The sequence below is a fragment of the Centruroides vittatus genome, unplaced genomic scaffold, assembly GCF_030686945.1.
Source record: "Centruroides vittatus isolate TY-2023 unplaced genomic scaffold, ASM3068694v2 contig_150, whole genome shotgun sequence".
In the NCBI taxonomy this organism is placed as follows: domain Eukaryota; kingdom Metazoa; phylum Arthropoda; class Arachnida; order Scorpiones; family Buthidae; genus Centruroides; species Centruroides vittatus.
In genome coordinates this window covers 2,994,740-3,012,789 of record NW_027120928.1, presented here as the reverse complement: position 1 = coordinate 3,012,789, position 18,050 = coordinate 2,994,740, and the positions used below count along the sequence as shown (strand labels likewise).

Here is an 18,050-nt window from a genome sequence, read left to right as displayed (position 1 = left end):
ACATTACAAATTAGTTCCTACATCGTAAATACATCACTTTCAGCTCGAGATACCCGAGATGGTGGTAAAGCGTATTCTTGTACAATGTCACCCTCTTTCAACACGTTAAGCGACTAAAAAACGTTGGAAAGCTCATTTATATGTGTTAATTACGATCTTTATTAATAATTACCACACTTTTCTTAATTAGGAAACAAAAATATAATACAGAAATAGTGAAGCATTAGTTTCCACAGAGGAGAAAAAAGAGATCTTATTTAGTTGTTCTAGTGTTAGCTCTGAACAAATATATATTTTTCTTATTAGTGAAAGAATTTATTTTACCATCATTAAGGACTAATTATGTTTACATCTTCTCACACTCGAAGCTTCTTCCATCTACCTGACAATAATTTTAAAAAAATAACTAAAAATTTAATTTCAAACGTAAGAAAAACACTGAATTTATAAACTATCAGTGCATAAATCAATGCATATTTTGTTATTTAATTGATGATAAATTGTATTTTATTTATATATTTAACGAAGTTCATTAATTCTAGTGATAAGTAATACAATTTTCTCAATGAAAATGATAATGAATGTTGACACATCGAACGAATCATATGTTTCATTTCATGCTTTAATTATTCGCCAAATCTATTAAAAGAAATTCCAACCCCCGTCTTACGCAAGTTTCACTAATTAAAATGCTAAAAAAAAGAACTAAATTTGCATTATTTGATGAAGAAGATGCAGAAAATGCAGACTTGATGAAGAAATTGTATAGAAATGCAAATTTTTCATCAAGTCTCATAAATATAATATATAATCCATAGATAATTTATCTTAAAATTTAATATCTTCTGACTTTAAAACATGAAATAAGTAAATATATAATTATTACTGTTCAATTTAGCAAATTAGATTTAAAAAAATAACGTGGTTCAAATGTCGGTTAATCAAGATGTTAATAAATTCAATTAGCTCGGCTCACGGATTTTTGGGCCACAATTAGTTGCTGTACAGAAAACTAGCATTAGAAAACTATTTTAAAATGTAATAAAATTTATTTAAAAAGTAAACTAATTTTATTTTAGAATAATTTCTTTTTTTTGTATTATTTACAAAGGAGTGTAGATTTAAGTTTCTGTAATCTGAAACTTTGTTAATCTTTAATTAATATCGTTGAAAAATTGTTGAAGAAACAATCGTGTTAAATTAATTTGATACAAGATACTGTTAAAGTTCTTGACACTTTTTTTTAATTTAATTATTATTATAATGATATCGACTTTAAACAGGTTAATGTTACTTAGAGCTTTTAAGAGTGAGTCAATAAGAAATTTTAATCCCTGTTTACTCGAGTATGATGAATCAATTTAAAAATTAAAACAAAAAATTATAACAATAAATGTCTTTTTACATTAAAGCTTTATTAAAATTGCAAATATTTTGTGTATTAGGGCAAAATGTAGATAGAAATTTTTAGGAAAATCGGATCGGTCGGGAGATATGGGCCCACCCCTACAATATCTCCTGAAGCAATCTGAAGACCTAAAGCAATTGTTGGAGACGAAAACAAATAAATAGTGCCGGAAGAGTCCAGTAACAACGTTTCTAGCTAATTTTGAAAGTTATGATACTGTTTTATAACGAAGGATTTATATAAATAATTTTTAAACACCTGATTGTACAAAAAATAAAAATTAGTTTATATTATGGTCTTCCAGAAAATTTATTGTAATATAGGATAGCCAAAATTTTGTTCACTGTGGAGTATTTTAAGATATTGAATTAAGAATAGTGGCATATAGGTGGTACCCTGTATTATTTAATGTATATTAATTTATTTGTTTTATGTTAATGCTGAAATTTTTTCATAATTATTTTTCTCAAATTTCGAATAATAAAAAGTGAGAATTATTCTCCTAAATTATATTTTTATCTATTTTTATAAAATTTTTTAATACTAAAACAATGAAATCTTACGAAGTATTGTTTCTCTGGGGTTTTCCCATTTTAAAGGTGGAAAAACTGAATTATTATAATTTTTATTTCGTTATTTTAAAATAAGTTATTTAATACTTTAAAGATAAGTATGTATGTCAGTTCGCAACTCTAAAAATTTAGACAAAATGTTACTGTTACTTTCAATGACGTCATAAATGAGTAAAGTGTCATTTGTTTTCATAATCACTGACAAAATACTATCATCATTGACGTAATATCATCGTCATAAGTATCGAAAATGATTGCATCACAATAGCTGACTAACCCCAATAGTTACTAGCATTGACGTAATGTCATCACAATTACCTCAATTGTATCGTCAGTAATTGCATCACCGATAACATTACAATTTATTGTTAGAAACTAGATCAAAGAATATAAGTGAGGCGAATTCAATGTAAAATTCAATATCAGCCTTACATACGTCAAACCCCCCCAAAAAAATTTCCATCAAGAGTTGTGTAACTTTTCCGGCAAAGTCAAAATAAAATTTCATTAAAGAAAAAAATGTTTATATTATTAATAATTATAAATTGGCAGAAAACTGAATAAAAATTTTACGTTATTAGTTAAATTAAATCTGACCCCATTAGAGATACGAAAAGTGACCGCCTCTATCTCTCTACCGAGTTCAGCTTTAACTACCAAAATTTAATATTAGCAATGTGCCTAATACGTAAACCTTCCTTCAAAATTTTAGAAATTTTTGACAAAAGGCACAAGAGTTATTAAACTTCAAATTCGGTGCCTGCCCCCCACACAAACACAAACATCCATATATACATTAAAAAAACCTTTCCAATTTTTTTTGCATTTCTCGACGTTTTAAGGTGCCAAAAATGTAAAAATCTTGGAGAAGGGATCACTTTTTTATCGATCGCCACGCTGTCCCTCTGTTAATAGCCAGAGTGCTTTAGTTTTTTGAAGAACTCTGACGGATAGACACACGAACATGTGTTAGACGAATAATTTCCGTGATTTTTAGTCAAAATTAGAAAAAACAGAAATTAAATATTTCTTGTGATATGGGAATATTTAACATTGTGAAAATTAATTACAAAAATCAGATTTTGTAGTCAGATATATTACTTAAATGCATTAAAATTAATTCCAAAATTTAGTTGCTAATTTTTCTTTATATACAATTTACTAGAAAAATTTTATTAAATTACCAAAATTTTATTTTTTAAACGATATGAAAATACATATTTAACATCAATCCGAAAGGTAACTTCTCATACCAGACCCCTGTTTACAAGTAACCTTATATTAATACTTATCATTATATGTAAACACTGTTGATTTTTAACGTCCTTGAAAACTATCTTCAGGCGTTAAACTCCTTACTTGAAAACATTTATTCTTACTTCCTACAATTTTTATATCACACGTCGTTATTAATAATCAGATACAACTTTTATAAAAATTGTAAAATGTTTATTTACTTTAATAGTGAATAGCTCTAAAACTACGGATTGCACCTTCTTACAACTAAAAATAATTTAATTTTTTTAATTTTAAATTATTGCAATACAATATTTTTAAAAAGAAAACCGTGATTTTTTTCTATAAATTAAGAAATTTGGTTTAATTCTTACCAATTTTGCATCTACATCTGAAGTTTCTGGTCTTCTTGAGCATGTTTAACAATACAAGAGTAAATTAATGAAAAACTTGACTTACAAATAAAATGTTATATATATATAAAGTATTAAAAATATATTTTATAACACATATTTTCTTTATATTTAAGGTACCAGCAGAAGGTGCATATTTATACGATGCTGTATACGTGTATGCAAGAGCATTGAATAATTGCTTAAAGGAAGAAAAAGACCCATTTAATGGTCATGTTATATTTGAATACATAAAAGGCCAAACTTATAGAAGTAAGAATAATTTATGATAATTTTATTCGTTAATTAATTAAGCATTAGCTGTATACTGTAGTTCACATCTGCACTGCAGGAACTTAATGCCTGCTACACACATACCCGTATACCTGTTCAGGTATACCGGTACGGCCTTAATTGAAAAAAATTACACAGCTTATAAATAATTTTTATACTTGTTACAAGGCTGGCCTTTATTACAATAAATATGATTTTCTTTGTTATAACACAAAAATACATTAAATAAAATTATAACAAGTATTGATGTTTTCCTTTAAGATAGGTAAAAAAAATATGAAGTTGGATATGAACTAACACCCAACATACATCGATATATGAAATAAAAATAACAATTTTTACTTTATCTAATAAAAACATTTAAGCATTTCACACAATTCTTACATGCCAAGAAAATGTTATCGCAGTAAAACCTGTCTAAAACGATAAAATTCTTCGAAACGGAGCGATTTTCTACATTAAAAATACCTGTTGAAACCTGCCAAAACCGGAAAAAGTATTCGGTATCGTACGATTCCGGTTTACACAGGTTTTGCTGTATTTTCAACCTCAAATTCAGTATTTCAATAGAATATATTTAAAATAATGAATAATATAATTCTAAACTTTTTTTGAGATTTATAATTATAATAAATAATTTAATTTTTAAGGCTAACAATTTTATATTTATTACCTATTTAATAAAAACTTGAATTAATTGTGACAAAGAATAATGTATTCTTTGTAAGTAATTGTATATATTTTTAAAATTTAACCAATCAATTCATACGTTTATTCTATTTAAGAAATAATTTAAAAAATTAAAGTAAATATATTATTAATATTTGGTCATCATTATCAATTTTTGTTTTATATTTAGTTAAAACGTCATAGAAAAAGAACGAATTTTACAAGATCCAACCTCATTAATTTGAACTATTCATTTAAAAGTCTCTATATTTTTCGATTTTCTGTTGTATTTATTGTTTATTAGAACCAATTTAATTATTATTTAGGCTATAATGAAACACCTTTCATCGTTTACAGTCATGATTAAACTTAATAATTTACTAATTACTACCTGACCAAAGGAATCTATACCTATCAAAGCTTAGATGATGGAGTTGTAGTCACTTCACATAGACAAATTCATTAGCAAAACAAAGCCCATAGTGTTAAGAGAATGTTTACGATGTTATTTAACATCTAAAGCAAATTCTAAACACAAAATTAATCAGACATATCTAATTTTATTATCCTTCTACATCCTCCTTTCACTGAATTGGAAAACAGTGAGAAAAATTCATCTCTAATTTATCATTCTTCCCCTTTACAAAATTGTAAACAAATTCAACCACATTTTATACTTGTTTTTAGGTCTGAAAAATTTTATTTAATTTTCACAAAAATATCTAAATTATCTTTATAAAATAAACAATAATATTAAAATACTAAAAATTTATTATTTTTATATAATTAAATTAATTAACAGCATTATTTACTACTGCACATTAGCTTCATCCAACAAATGATGAGGAAGATGCGGAGGAAAAAAGAGTTTTATCTTGCTAAAGTTAAAGATAATTCTTTTACCTCATCATATTTTTTGTTCAATATAGGATACGACTATTAATTCAAATATTTTCTTTAGTTAAGATGAAAGTAAAATATATAATATAGCTAATATCCAAAAGATCATTCGTTCTCTCTAGTGTTTTTCTTCCGAAGAAGCAACATTTTCAAATCACTCCATTAATATAAATTGATAAATATTGCTTAAAAAACAATAAATGATATTTAAACACTCTTATTTCTTCTATAAATTAATAAAATTTTAATATAAAAATTACAACTTCTCATAATTAATTTAAAACTTATAAAGTAACGTTTCTATCTTAGCAAATCTATTGAGATTAATTGATATTTTTTAAGGCGCTATGGGCTATATGGTTTATATTGATGAAAATGGTGATGCTGAAGGAAATTACACCCTTATTGCTAGAAAGCCATTGAACACAACACGTGGCGAATATGGACTTTACCCCGTTGGAGTGTTTCAATTATCCGAAAATAACAGTGCATTTCCTGTAAGTTTTTTTTTTCCAATAATCTATAAATTCTGTAAATTATTCAAAAATAATATTTCAATTTTAATGAAAATATGACGTATTTTTTATTGAATAAAGTTGGAAAAATTATTTTTTGATTGATATTTGTATAGTTTAAAAGTTCTATGCAAATAAATACAATTACTGAGATAAAAATAATGATTTTTTTGTAATTGTTTTATATTTTACTCCGTTCTCGAGATTAAATAAGGACGGACAGACAGACAGACAGACAGACAGTGGGGATCTATAGGTCTGCAATTTGGAAATTGCAGTCTAATTAATTAGATACTAAAAATATTAATTAGATACATAATAAATTTTTTAAACTCCAGATTATTATTTATGTAAAATTGGTTTCTCTTAATTAAATGAACAGTTTAATTAATCAATTAATATGAGTTTAATTACTGATAATTAAATTAAATATTTAGATTGAAACGCCTTAATTATATAGTTTTATTAATTATATATGCAAATTGTAAAGGTCGCCTTTGGCGGCCTGAGTCAAAGAAATAGCCCGACTGAGATAATTGCTCCCACCTGGAGCTGGGGCCATAAACGGCCGGAAGGATCAAAGGTGGAGCGTCCCCACTTAAGGGTCAATGTGTTGGCCACGTGCCGGCCAGCTCGAGAAAACAAAAATAAATAAAGCACGGACGCAAATGTGAGCTACGTCGGCGGGAGATAGGGCGGACGTCTTGGAAGGCTCTAAGAAGGGGAAGGAAGTGATTGGTCGCAGGAGGCAGTGCCAGAATCCCTTAAATTGGAAGGGTGGCAAAAAAGCGAGGAGAAAAGGGCGAGCGACCTGATACGTGGCGGTCTCTAACACCAGGCAGACCTTTGAGGCGGAAGAGAGAGTGTTCTCCTCTTGGAAAGTCCTCTGGAAAAAGGTTGGCGTAGAGACGGACGGCCACGAGGTTAAGCCATCTCCGGAAAGGTGACTCGTGTTCCCCGGCCAGCAAAGTCGACGTGCGGCATCACAGTTTCGGTACATTAGCGTACGTAATGTTATCGCATAGTGTACATCTTTGTAAATATTTGTAAATAAACTGTATATAACTAATTATCGAGTGTGGAGGTGTGACTTTCAACGGACCATCAAACGGACAATCTCGAGGCGTAAAGAACGACTCGGGACGGAACTTTTGTAAAGATCACGTGACGAGTAAGAAGGATCTTCACTCAAATATTTTAAGAATATTTCATGATATTCTATAATATGAATGTTAAGGATTAAGAATATTTAAGAATAATTATCCTATCATTTATTATTTACATACGTGATAATCTTCTTTATAAAGACTGGATAAAAGATGGTGTGGAGTATACAAGAATATCCTCTAATATTCGTGGGATTAAAAAGATTAACGTGAGAAATTATGTAAAGAATCAAGTAAATGCTTGAAGAGATTTTTATGTGCTCTTCAGCATCTTCCATTCAACAGAAGATGCTGAGGAGCATACATGGATATATTCATATATTTATATAATGCCTATTATTCTAAATATTAATAATTTTATCTAACGTAGGGAGGCTTATTATCTACTATTTTCATTAAAATCTTAACCATACCCCTTACAAAATATGGGAATAAATTAAATCTGATCAACTCTAATCTTACGAACATTACGTTTAAGAGAAAACAATTTGCCTAATAAATTTATTTTGTACAACGAAGGAATAATTAGATGTACTGTACATTAACTTTGTTAGCGTGATTACTGAAAATAAAGATACATTCGATTAGTGTGGATCACATATTCTAATTTCGAATAGATGGATAAATTATGCAGGATTTTTATCTTAATTTTATCACTTAATCCTTTAAATAGCTACACGTTAAAAATGACAATAATTAAAATTAGTGATTTTTATTGTCATTTAATTGTTTTGAATTAAATGTCTTAATTTTATTATTTTTTATATTAATATTATTGATTTTAAATCTTTTGTTTAAATATTGATGTCTTACATGATGCTGCAGATTTATTTATCTTAAATTTTAATGTCTTAAAGTATAGAATATTTTATTTATTTTTACAAATATATATCTGAATTTTTATATTTCAAAATTATCTCTATATAAATTACACTTTATTGCAAAAATAGTAAATAAATCATTGAACTTTTTAAAGCTTATCTTCTAATTTTTTATAATTTATAAATTTTAAATACCGAAATTCGTGTAACCGGTGACAGTTATCGGCAATAAATTCTTATTATAAATTAAAAATTTTATTTTAAAATGAAAAATTTCTTATGAAATTGCTAAGTGACTTAGCTGAAAATATAAAATTATGTCTAACATATGAATTTAAGTTTGTACAGTAACTTCCATGTTCAAGCAAAATAAGGAAGCAAAAGACATAAATTTAAACAGGAATAGGAACCGAACCAACGTTATTAACTTCGCTTAGATTACCTTATATGTATATACATAATATATACTTAGTTTAGAATGATATAAATCTAAATACATTATCAAGCAAGCAATTATTCCTTGTGACGTTCTCACAATTTCAGGCTGCAATTTTTATATTTTAATTTTAAAATATTACGTGATTTCTGTTCCATATCGGAATTTCTTATATAGTTAATCGGAGCCTCGTACTCCTAATCCTTTTATATGTGATCTGAATCTTCATCTATCTACTCCCTTCTCGAGATTAAACAAGGACAGACAGATGGACGACTATGGTCATATATATATATGTATGTATGTATGTATATATAGTATATATATATCTGCAATTTGAAAATTTTAGCCTAACAATGTTGTATTGGATCACCTATAACAGTGTTCCGCAACCTTTTTCTACTTGCTGCACACCCATGACTCAACACGGCACACCAAAATGTTATTACCCTAAAATACGTATGATATGATACTATTAATAGAATTACATAATGCCATTAAGTTATTATTATTATTTTTAAACAGACATCAACACCTGTGAGCAAATTTATTTTACATTTAATTTCTTAGAATACATAAAAAAATGCGTAGCTTGTAATAAAGAATAAACAAACATCGTCTTATTTCATCAGTTCTGCGGCAGAAAATGAAATACAAGCATAAGAAACACAACAACTGTGATAAAAATATATAAATAAAACTTGACAGTTAATAGAATATGTAAAAGTTCACGTCACACCTTTCACCTTGTGACGGAACACTGACCTATAAGACCAATTATTTTATGCCATTGTTTTCTTAAATTCTTTATTAAATTTTTCAGATCTATGTATGATTTTAAGGTCATAATCTGGATGTTTTTAATTACTTTCATCTATTTTCATCAGTATACAGGCGTATACCGTAGAAAAATCCTCTTGCTGTTTCCATAAATTCAACATATGTAAATATAATGATGTTCATTTGAATTTTATACCTATAAATACATATTATTAAGTAAAGAGTAAGTAATTTATATATGATTGACTTCGACTTTTTATTTAATTAATAAATGATCTGCAACGTAATAAAATTATCTATGTTTCACTGCATAACAAGATTGCTTGAAGGTGAAGCAACATCTGCAGTAAATTTAAGGACAACATTTTTCTTAATTTAATGTAGTTTATTTGTGATATTTTATATATTAAAATACCAGTGATAGATATTTTTAATTTTGTTTTATAAATGTTATAAAAATTTATAAACATCTTTAATCAAATAAATGTTATAATTCTTATAGAAAACTATAGACTTGATATCAATATTTACACCATTCTTCAAAATAAGAAAGTACTGTCAGTATCAGTCGGGTGTTGGATGATGTTTAATATTTTAAATTTAATATTTTCTTTGAATTTTGATGCAGGAAACGAAATTAATGATGATTTTTACGGAAAAATTTAGAAAAATGACCAAGAAAAATGAAGATTTATTTGTTCGTGTTTTAAATAAAAGTAAAATTTAGATGTAGAAAGTCTGGTACTGGATATTAGAATTTGTTTAATATAAAAAGTTAAAGTAAAAATTGTTTACTATAATGAGCTAATAACTAGAATTTAAACCCTTATTCTTCATAATAGAAAAATGATCATCTGAATTATCCCGTTGCTATGCAGTTTCTTCACAATACAGTAAGAATATTAAATAAAACTTTAAAATTTAGAGTAATAAAATAGCTAACATAACAAAACTTCGTGGTTTAATCCATATCTGACTGGATAAATATTTTCAATAAATTTAAACAATTACTTGTTAAACTCCTGCCCTCATCCGAAGGTTGGATTTAGAATAATATCCGTCAAGTATTTCTATCTTTTCATAAATCTTTCCTTTCAATCTTATTGTACTTGCTTCTTTCTATGTCTTTCTTCATTTGATCCTCCCATCAATTTCTACATCTCCCCAGCTCTCTATCCCCATAGTTTAAGCCACTGTTGCTATTCTTTCTCCCCGCTCTGTTTACGTGACCAAAACACTTAATTCTTGATGATTCTGTCTAGATACTTTTGTCTTCCCATCTTTAATTCTCAAATTCTTTGATCACAGCTTAATTCCGTGATTTGAGAATTCATTATTTTGTCTTTTCTAACCTTTCCTAACATAGATCTTAAAATTACCTCTCATTGGCTCGTATTCCTTTATAGCCCACTTTTTTTTCTTTATCTCAAAATCGATTTTTAATAATTGACGTACGATTAAAATGTCTTCCTTTACCTATCTAAACTTTAATAATATAATCAAATTTTGAATTAAATTAGATTTAGCGGCTACTTTATCGACTGATCTAACTAGTTTTCGTTTATTTCGCTGCCAAACCTACTGTATAACGATTCGACTTCTTTTAAGCTTCAATAATTTAATTTTGTGATTGTTCTTCAATTTCAAAACTCAAATATTTCCTTAACTACAATATTTTCAGTTTATTTTTCAATCAAAATCCTTTATTTTATATTCTTCTATCTTTAAAGTCTCTTCTTCTCCAAATTTAATATTTACTCATTGGACAAATCACCGTTTTAAAATCTGCAAAAGTAGCTATTAAATATCAAAATCGTCATCTTGTAAACTTTTCCAAATATTTATTTATCTGTGAAAAATTTCAGGAGTGAAAACATGAATATTATCTTTACATATTTTACGACTCCTCTCCCTGGAGTCGTAAAGTATATAAAGATAAAGTTTGGTACACTTTACGAGAATGTACTTCATTTACCAGATAATCAAGAAAGTTTGTTATCAAAAAATATTTTTATCGTAAACTTTGGATAGAGTTTTATTGAGATTAAATGTATTCGTAAATAAATAGCCTTTTATATATCAATGGTTGTTCTATACAAAGAATGAAATCTAGATTTATGTTCAGTTTTTAATTCCAATTTGAGAATTCATATTTGAGACGTCGATTTGATATAATGTGCTACATATGCTACATAGCTCATGATGTCAATGTAGTTAATACAGTAGTGCGTATTAGGTTCATCTTGTGAAATGCTTGCTAGCAAACGTTCACATGATGAACATAAGAAAAATTAACCAACATTTTTGGGAAATTTTATCATCGTTTATTTGCTCTTTTATTTACTCATTTTTGTTATCCAGTTTACCTCCGTAAAAAGCCTTTGTTTGCCTTCTGTTTTGCTTATTTTTACTGTCTTCTCAGACTGTATGACTATTCTTAGTGTATTCAAAACATGAAGCTTCATAAAGACAAAACACAAAGAATGTTCTGTTAATATTCTCAACGTTAAGTTATAACTACAACGTGCAAACGTACCCAAACGTCAGTTAATTTGTTTTTTGTGATTGTGTTTCAAGTGCACTCATCCTGCATCTTAAAAGGAAAACTTTCTTGACGTTCTATCTTCGAATTTTACACTTTTAAACTTTTAGTTTTTTGGCATGGAATTTTCTAGCATGAAACTTTTTTGGTATCGAACTTCGAAAATCGTCTACAATACTTTTATTATATATACATATATATTTACTTATCTTAATCTTTATAAATCGAAAATTAGGAAATATTCTTATCCGCTTTAACTGTTTATGTACGCATTTGAGTCACTATATTATGATCACCAGCTGTTATTCAAAATAACCGCCTTTTGTAGCACAGACAGCAGCTAAATGGTGTGGGAGTAATTCAGAAAAATGCTGCAAGGTTGTGACATATCTAGAGCCATGCAGACTGCAGTGCGTTCTACAACAGATGAAGGACTATTGGTGGAGGATCCATGAAGCAAACATGACAATGGATGTGGTCCTTAAGGTGCTCGATTGGCTCAAGTCTGTGGGATTAGGGGGATAGGGAAGTTCTTTTTTGTCATGATCCTCCAACTATTCCAGGACAACTCTGTCCGTATGGCATATCGCATTGTCGTGTTCGATGACCCCATCCGCCCAAGAGAAGAAAATAAACATATACTGTGTACTTCATCTGCAAGGATGAATACGTATCCAATTTGATTGAGACTGACTTCCAGAAGAAATTGTGGGCTCAATGTCAAAAAAGCATTCGCCAGACTACTAGTATAACGCTGCTCTGGTTCATTTGGGCGGTAAGTTGCTCAAGTGTAGCGTAACTATCGGCCTCACATACTTTCGAAGTCCACGTTCACCTCACATCAATGGCACGTGGTACTCTGCAGTTTCACGTCATTTGTTCTCAATGCTGCCTCTGTCCAATTACAAATGTTATTAATATATATATTAATATAAATATATAAAATATTTATATTAATAAATATTAATATAAATATTATAAATACTTCACTTTAACGACAGCAGTTAACAAAATACAGTGACCCCCCTATAACACGGGTTCATATAACATGGATTCGTATAACACGGCGAAAAAATTGCGATTGTGTTCGTATAACACGCTAAAAGAGACTCGTATGACACGGTAAAACGTCATCGCCGACTCGTGTCGCGACAGGATTGGTCGAATCTGGACCAATTGCGGACATTGCACAAACCGTCGAGTTTAAACGAGCAGCGGACCTACTAAAAACCATTTATTATTTAACGGTCATAAAAATTATATTTATATTAATGATATCTCCAAAGTTCAGAGAATTTTTCACAGAAAAATAACTTATCAGGAAACACGCGTCCGCCGTTCGATGACCGCTCCGCCACGAAAACAGGCTTAACCAATGGCGTCGTCGAACGGTGCGCACTCGGTAAGTAATCCTACAATTTTTTGTTTATAGCATAGTTTATATGGATTATTCCCAAAAAATTATACGTGATTTGGAAATGTTGAGTCAAATTAATCTAGAATCGATTAATTTTTTGAAAGAAAACCTTTCAAACAGCCGTAGCACCTAAACTGCACACGTGCCTGGCTGTGATTGGCTCATGTATTTAAGTGACTCGTACAACACGGAATTCATATAACACGGAACGTATCTACCGTGTTATAGGGGAGTCTACTGTGTACAATTTCAGAAATATTGCCATCCTTGCTCCGAAAGCCGATGATCATTCCCTTTTGCAAATCTGACAAATCGCGCGTTTTACCCATAACAGTTACGATTGATATATTTACACACTGCCTACGTCTCACCTTATTTACATATCATACCATCTCGTGATATGTGCCTAATTTCATTTGCTACATCCTGATAACATGAAAAGTAGGAAAGTATTAAAATGACTCGAGTGTACTTCAATAACTTATGTATAATAAAATAAACAATTATCAAAGTCTTAGATTTACAGTACAGAGTTTAAAATAAGTTTAAACAATAAGGGAATGATATCTAAATTTTATTTTAAAGTAAACTATTTATTTATTTTAAAACAACTATTTAAAAAAAAATACAAATATTTTTCAAAACAACTTTCTAAATGCATAATATAAAAATTTAGAAAAGGATACTTGAAAAATTTACTGAGAAAAGGACTATTGAAGAATATCTAAATATTTTATTTTATTATGAATCTATGAGCACTAAATTTTGGGTTAATGTTACCTTAGGTAGCCAAGATGGCAGCTCATTTCTAGTTCCAGCAAGGAAACCGTGGGATGCACGTTCTAATCTAACCTAACCTATTCTAATAATTTGGTTGCTAATAATTATGGTAATTTATTAGAATAGGTTATGTTAGGTTAGAATGCGCGTCCCACTGTTTCCTTGCTGGAACTAGAGATGAGCTGCCATCTTGGCTACCTAAGGTAACATTAACCAAATTTTGGCTCTATGGAGGACTTATTATGGGTAGAACTAAAACTTAGTGCTCGTAGATTCACATTGTAACATAAGGAGAAACAGCAAATCACCAATATTATTTCATTGTTGAAGTGTATCTACGATCTGTCCACTTAAGAAAGGCACTTCGAAATAATGTGATAATGACAATGAGAGAAACTTATTTTCACAATTAAGAGTATCCAAGATACTAACAACACAATACCAAACACTACTTAATTATTTTATTCTAATTAAAATTGCAATTAACTCAATTTTTGAATTTAAAATTTTATTACGTACTCAACTAAAAAATAGTATTGTTTATATAAAACAACTATTTCAATTCCAACAGAATCCATTATTAATGAAATATTTACATAAATACACTAATTACTTTTTAAAAAAGTAAAAATTTAGTAATGGCTTACAGTTTTTAAATGAAATACTTGTATTTTAAGATGTTTGTGGTTTAAGCGATGTGATGTAAGTTATACAGTACTTTCTAAAATAATAATAGACGTGTTTGTTGATCAGGTGTTGTGCTCACTGGTGGCACAACATGTGATCCTCATAACACTGGTCACGGGTTCAGATATGATAAACACGGTTGCCACGTAGAGTTTTCCAGATTTTCTTTGCGTTTTAACATTAAATAGGGGTCAGTTTTCCATAAGTCGTCCTGAGAGGAATCGCACATTAACAGGTCATCCATGCGTTGCATTGCTGTATTTTATCAAACCAAATCATAATCATGCGTTAACCATGTTGTTATGTTCCTTCCTCACACGCACAATATCGCTGTTATATTGTGTTATATTGTTATAATGTATTCAAAGTTTAACCAATGAAATTCAAAAAGAATTTACTTATAGACTAGAAAATATTAAATCGATTGAAGTAAGGATATGTTTATTTTCATTGCACTAAAACGATTTCTATGAAATCTGTTAGGATACAATTTTTGTGGGTAATTGCTACATCTATTGTACAGTACATCAACATATAACATTACAATAGAAAATGTTTTAATTTAATTTACAATATTAAAAAGTATATTTTTTGTATTTAAAGTGGAATCAAAACATGTTCAATTGGACAAACTTACACACCAATTTCAACATAATTAAGACCTATTTAGGTAATTAAAATTAATTAATTATCTTCCATTTGCAGTCTCTAAATATATAGAAACTTGGAACTAAACTTTTTAAAATTTTGATATTAATGAGCATTTTTATTTGAAGCAAAACCAATCCGTGTGTTTTCTATTAAAAATATTATAATAATTAATTTTTTAATAAAGCATTACACCATCAATAGAAAGAAGATAGATAATTATGGATTTATTTTATAAATTATATAAGAGATTTATATTAATATAACAAATTATATAAATTTATTTCGCAGTCATACGATGCATTGTTTTCCAAATGGAATAAATACTATTGAAATAAGAATCAAAACCCACATCTTATATGAAATATTATCGAAGACCGTGGGTTCGATTCTTACCTAAAACAAAATATATTTTCCATGTCTAACTTATAAAATTTCTTTGTTTTTTTAAATTACGAATTATAGCGTATTTATATATAAAAATAAGTATTTAAATAAGTATAACTATAAATAAATAAAAATAAAAATTAAGATTTTATTGTTTTAAAGTACTTCAAAATGAATTTGCGCATTTATGTTGCATATAAATGCAATTCTTAAGCTAAAAATTCATACTTCAAAGTATAAAAAGAATACTTTTAAATTAAATTTATTTATTACTGGCCATTCAGAATGTTTTATCATATTTTTATGCACTAAAAACTTAAAAACATAATTTAAATCTCAAGTAAAATGTAACGTTTTATCAAGTATTTGTGATTTTTTAAAGGAATGGTAATACCAAGTTTATAATTATAACTTTTTATTCTTTAATGTAAAGGATGAATTATAATGAAAATCATAATTCAAAACTTAAAGATATTGTTTTTTATTTGATATAATAATTATCATTAATTGACCTGCAATTTTCAAATTGCAGACTTATAGATTCCCACTGTCGTCCGTCTGTTCGCCTTCCTTAATCTCGAGAACGGACTTAGATGAAAATCGAGATCAGATGTGAAAAGGTTACGGGTCGGATGCCCCAAATAATTATATACCAACTTTTGGACTGGACCAGGTCACGTGATTTCAATTTAAACGTATCTCGAGAACGGAGTTACATAGATAAAATTGAGACCAGATATGGAAAGTTCTGGTATTAGAGACTCCAATTAACTATAGACGAACTTCCGGGCTGAATCGGAAGTCATATGATTCGCTTTCTCTTTTCGCTCTTTGGACCCTATAAGGGCCTTTTTTAGTTCGTCGTGGATTTGGTCAAGCTCACAGGGTCAACCGAGTAATGAGCAATGCCCCATCCCTCATTACTCGAGAATGCGAGGCCCGACGTATTCGGAACACATCACACATTCTTAGGAAGTTGGGAGCCTGGATACGATCCTGGATCCCTCAGAGCAGCAGGCTAAAGTCTAATGCAATTGGAAATATAAATAACTTTTAGTACTGAAAACTTAAAGAATTTTATTGACTGAAACAGAATTATATTACTTTAATCTAATTCAAATTTTGATAGTTTCAAAATAACATCCCATTACTACTCCATAAAAATACATTTATATACTCAATTAAATTTATTGTAATCATCAACAATAAAATATAAAATGTTACAGAATTAAATATGAAAATAAAATATAATAGAAAAAAATATAATTAAATCTATTAAGTAAAAATTCTATTTATCTGCACGTGCTATTGAAATTTTGATATTTTTCAAATCTTTCGAAATGGGATATTTGGAAAACTAATAACGTTTTACAGTATTTTTTATGTTTCTTTCCCGAATTTTAAAGCGCATTTCTACATAAATTCTTATTTTAGGCCTTTAAAATGCAAGTAAATGTATTTTTATTTAACTTTGCAACATATAAAATTAAATTGATATTACATAATAAGCCATAAATAACAAAAATAGTGTTTTATACATCTAAGTTTCTCAACTAGTAGTTCACGGTCTACTAAATACATTTTAAAAAGATAGTCAAGTTAAGAAGATTGAGAGATTCAATTAAAGAAGCAGTTTTTTTGTGATATTAATTAAATAAAATTATCTTTGTTAAATAAGTGTTAATTAAATTAATTATTATTTTTTAAATCAGTAATTAATAATTTAATGAGTTTTATTAAACGATTTTCTAATTAGTTATTATGTTAAATGTAATCATTAGACTTTATTTTTTTATGTAAAAATCGTTAATATTTTAATTAAAAAGCTATTTAAAATATTTAAACTGTTATTAAAATAGTTAAATAATTTATATTTTTAAATATTAAAATCACAAATTTATTTTTAAAAATAATTATTATTATTATAACGTGTTTTGAAAAAAAAAATCAAATAAAATTTTACAACTTTATTATTCTTTAAATTCTTAAAACAATCCAGCAATGAGTTGCTTAACTTTCCCGGCAACATATAAAACTGCTCGTGTGGCGCTATCTGTTATGGTATTTTTATCGTTATAAAATGGCAAAAAGGTTACTTTTGAGGGTAGGGATTGGTTTTATAAAATATTGTAAATGCTAATAACGAGCAAAATCGTCATTAAGTCCGACCTTACTCGAGATACAACACACGATCCCCTTTATCTTTCAACCCATTCGACCTTTAACCTTAAAAATTTAACGGCATCTACCTCCATAATATATAAATCACCGTGCTAAATTTTAGAAATTTTCGACAAAAAGCGCAGGAGTTATTAAACTTCAAACAGAGTAAACACAATCCTGCCCCCACACACATATGAATGTATATTTAATAATTTCATATAAAATCAATTTAAAAGT

General features: G+C 28.2%; 1 protein-coding gene across 1 annotated transcript in view; it reads left to right on the top strand.

The window, feature by feature from the left end:
- The window catches only part of LOC136968636 (guanylate cyclase 32E), a 173,630-nt gene that overhangs the window by 94,245 nt on the left and 61,335 nt on the right, over positions 1-18,050 (top strand). The window contains exons 5-6 of the mRNA XM_067262638.1: positions 3,746-3,881; positions 5,814-5,968. Coding sequence (XP_067118739.1) covers positions 3,746-3,881; positions 5,814-5,968 — 291 coding nt within the window. The remainder of the gene's footprint in view (positions 1-3,745; positions 3,882-5,813; positions 5,969-18,050) is intronic.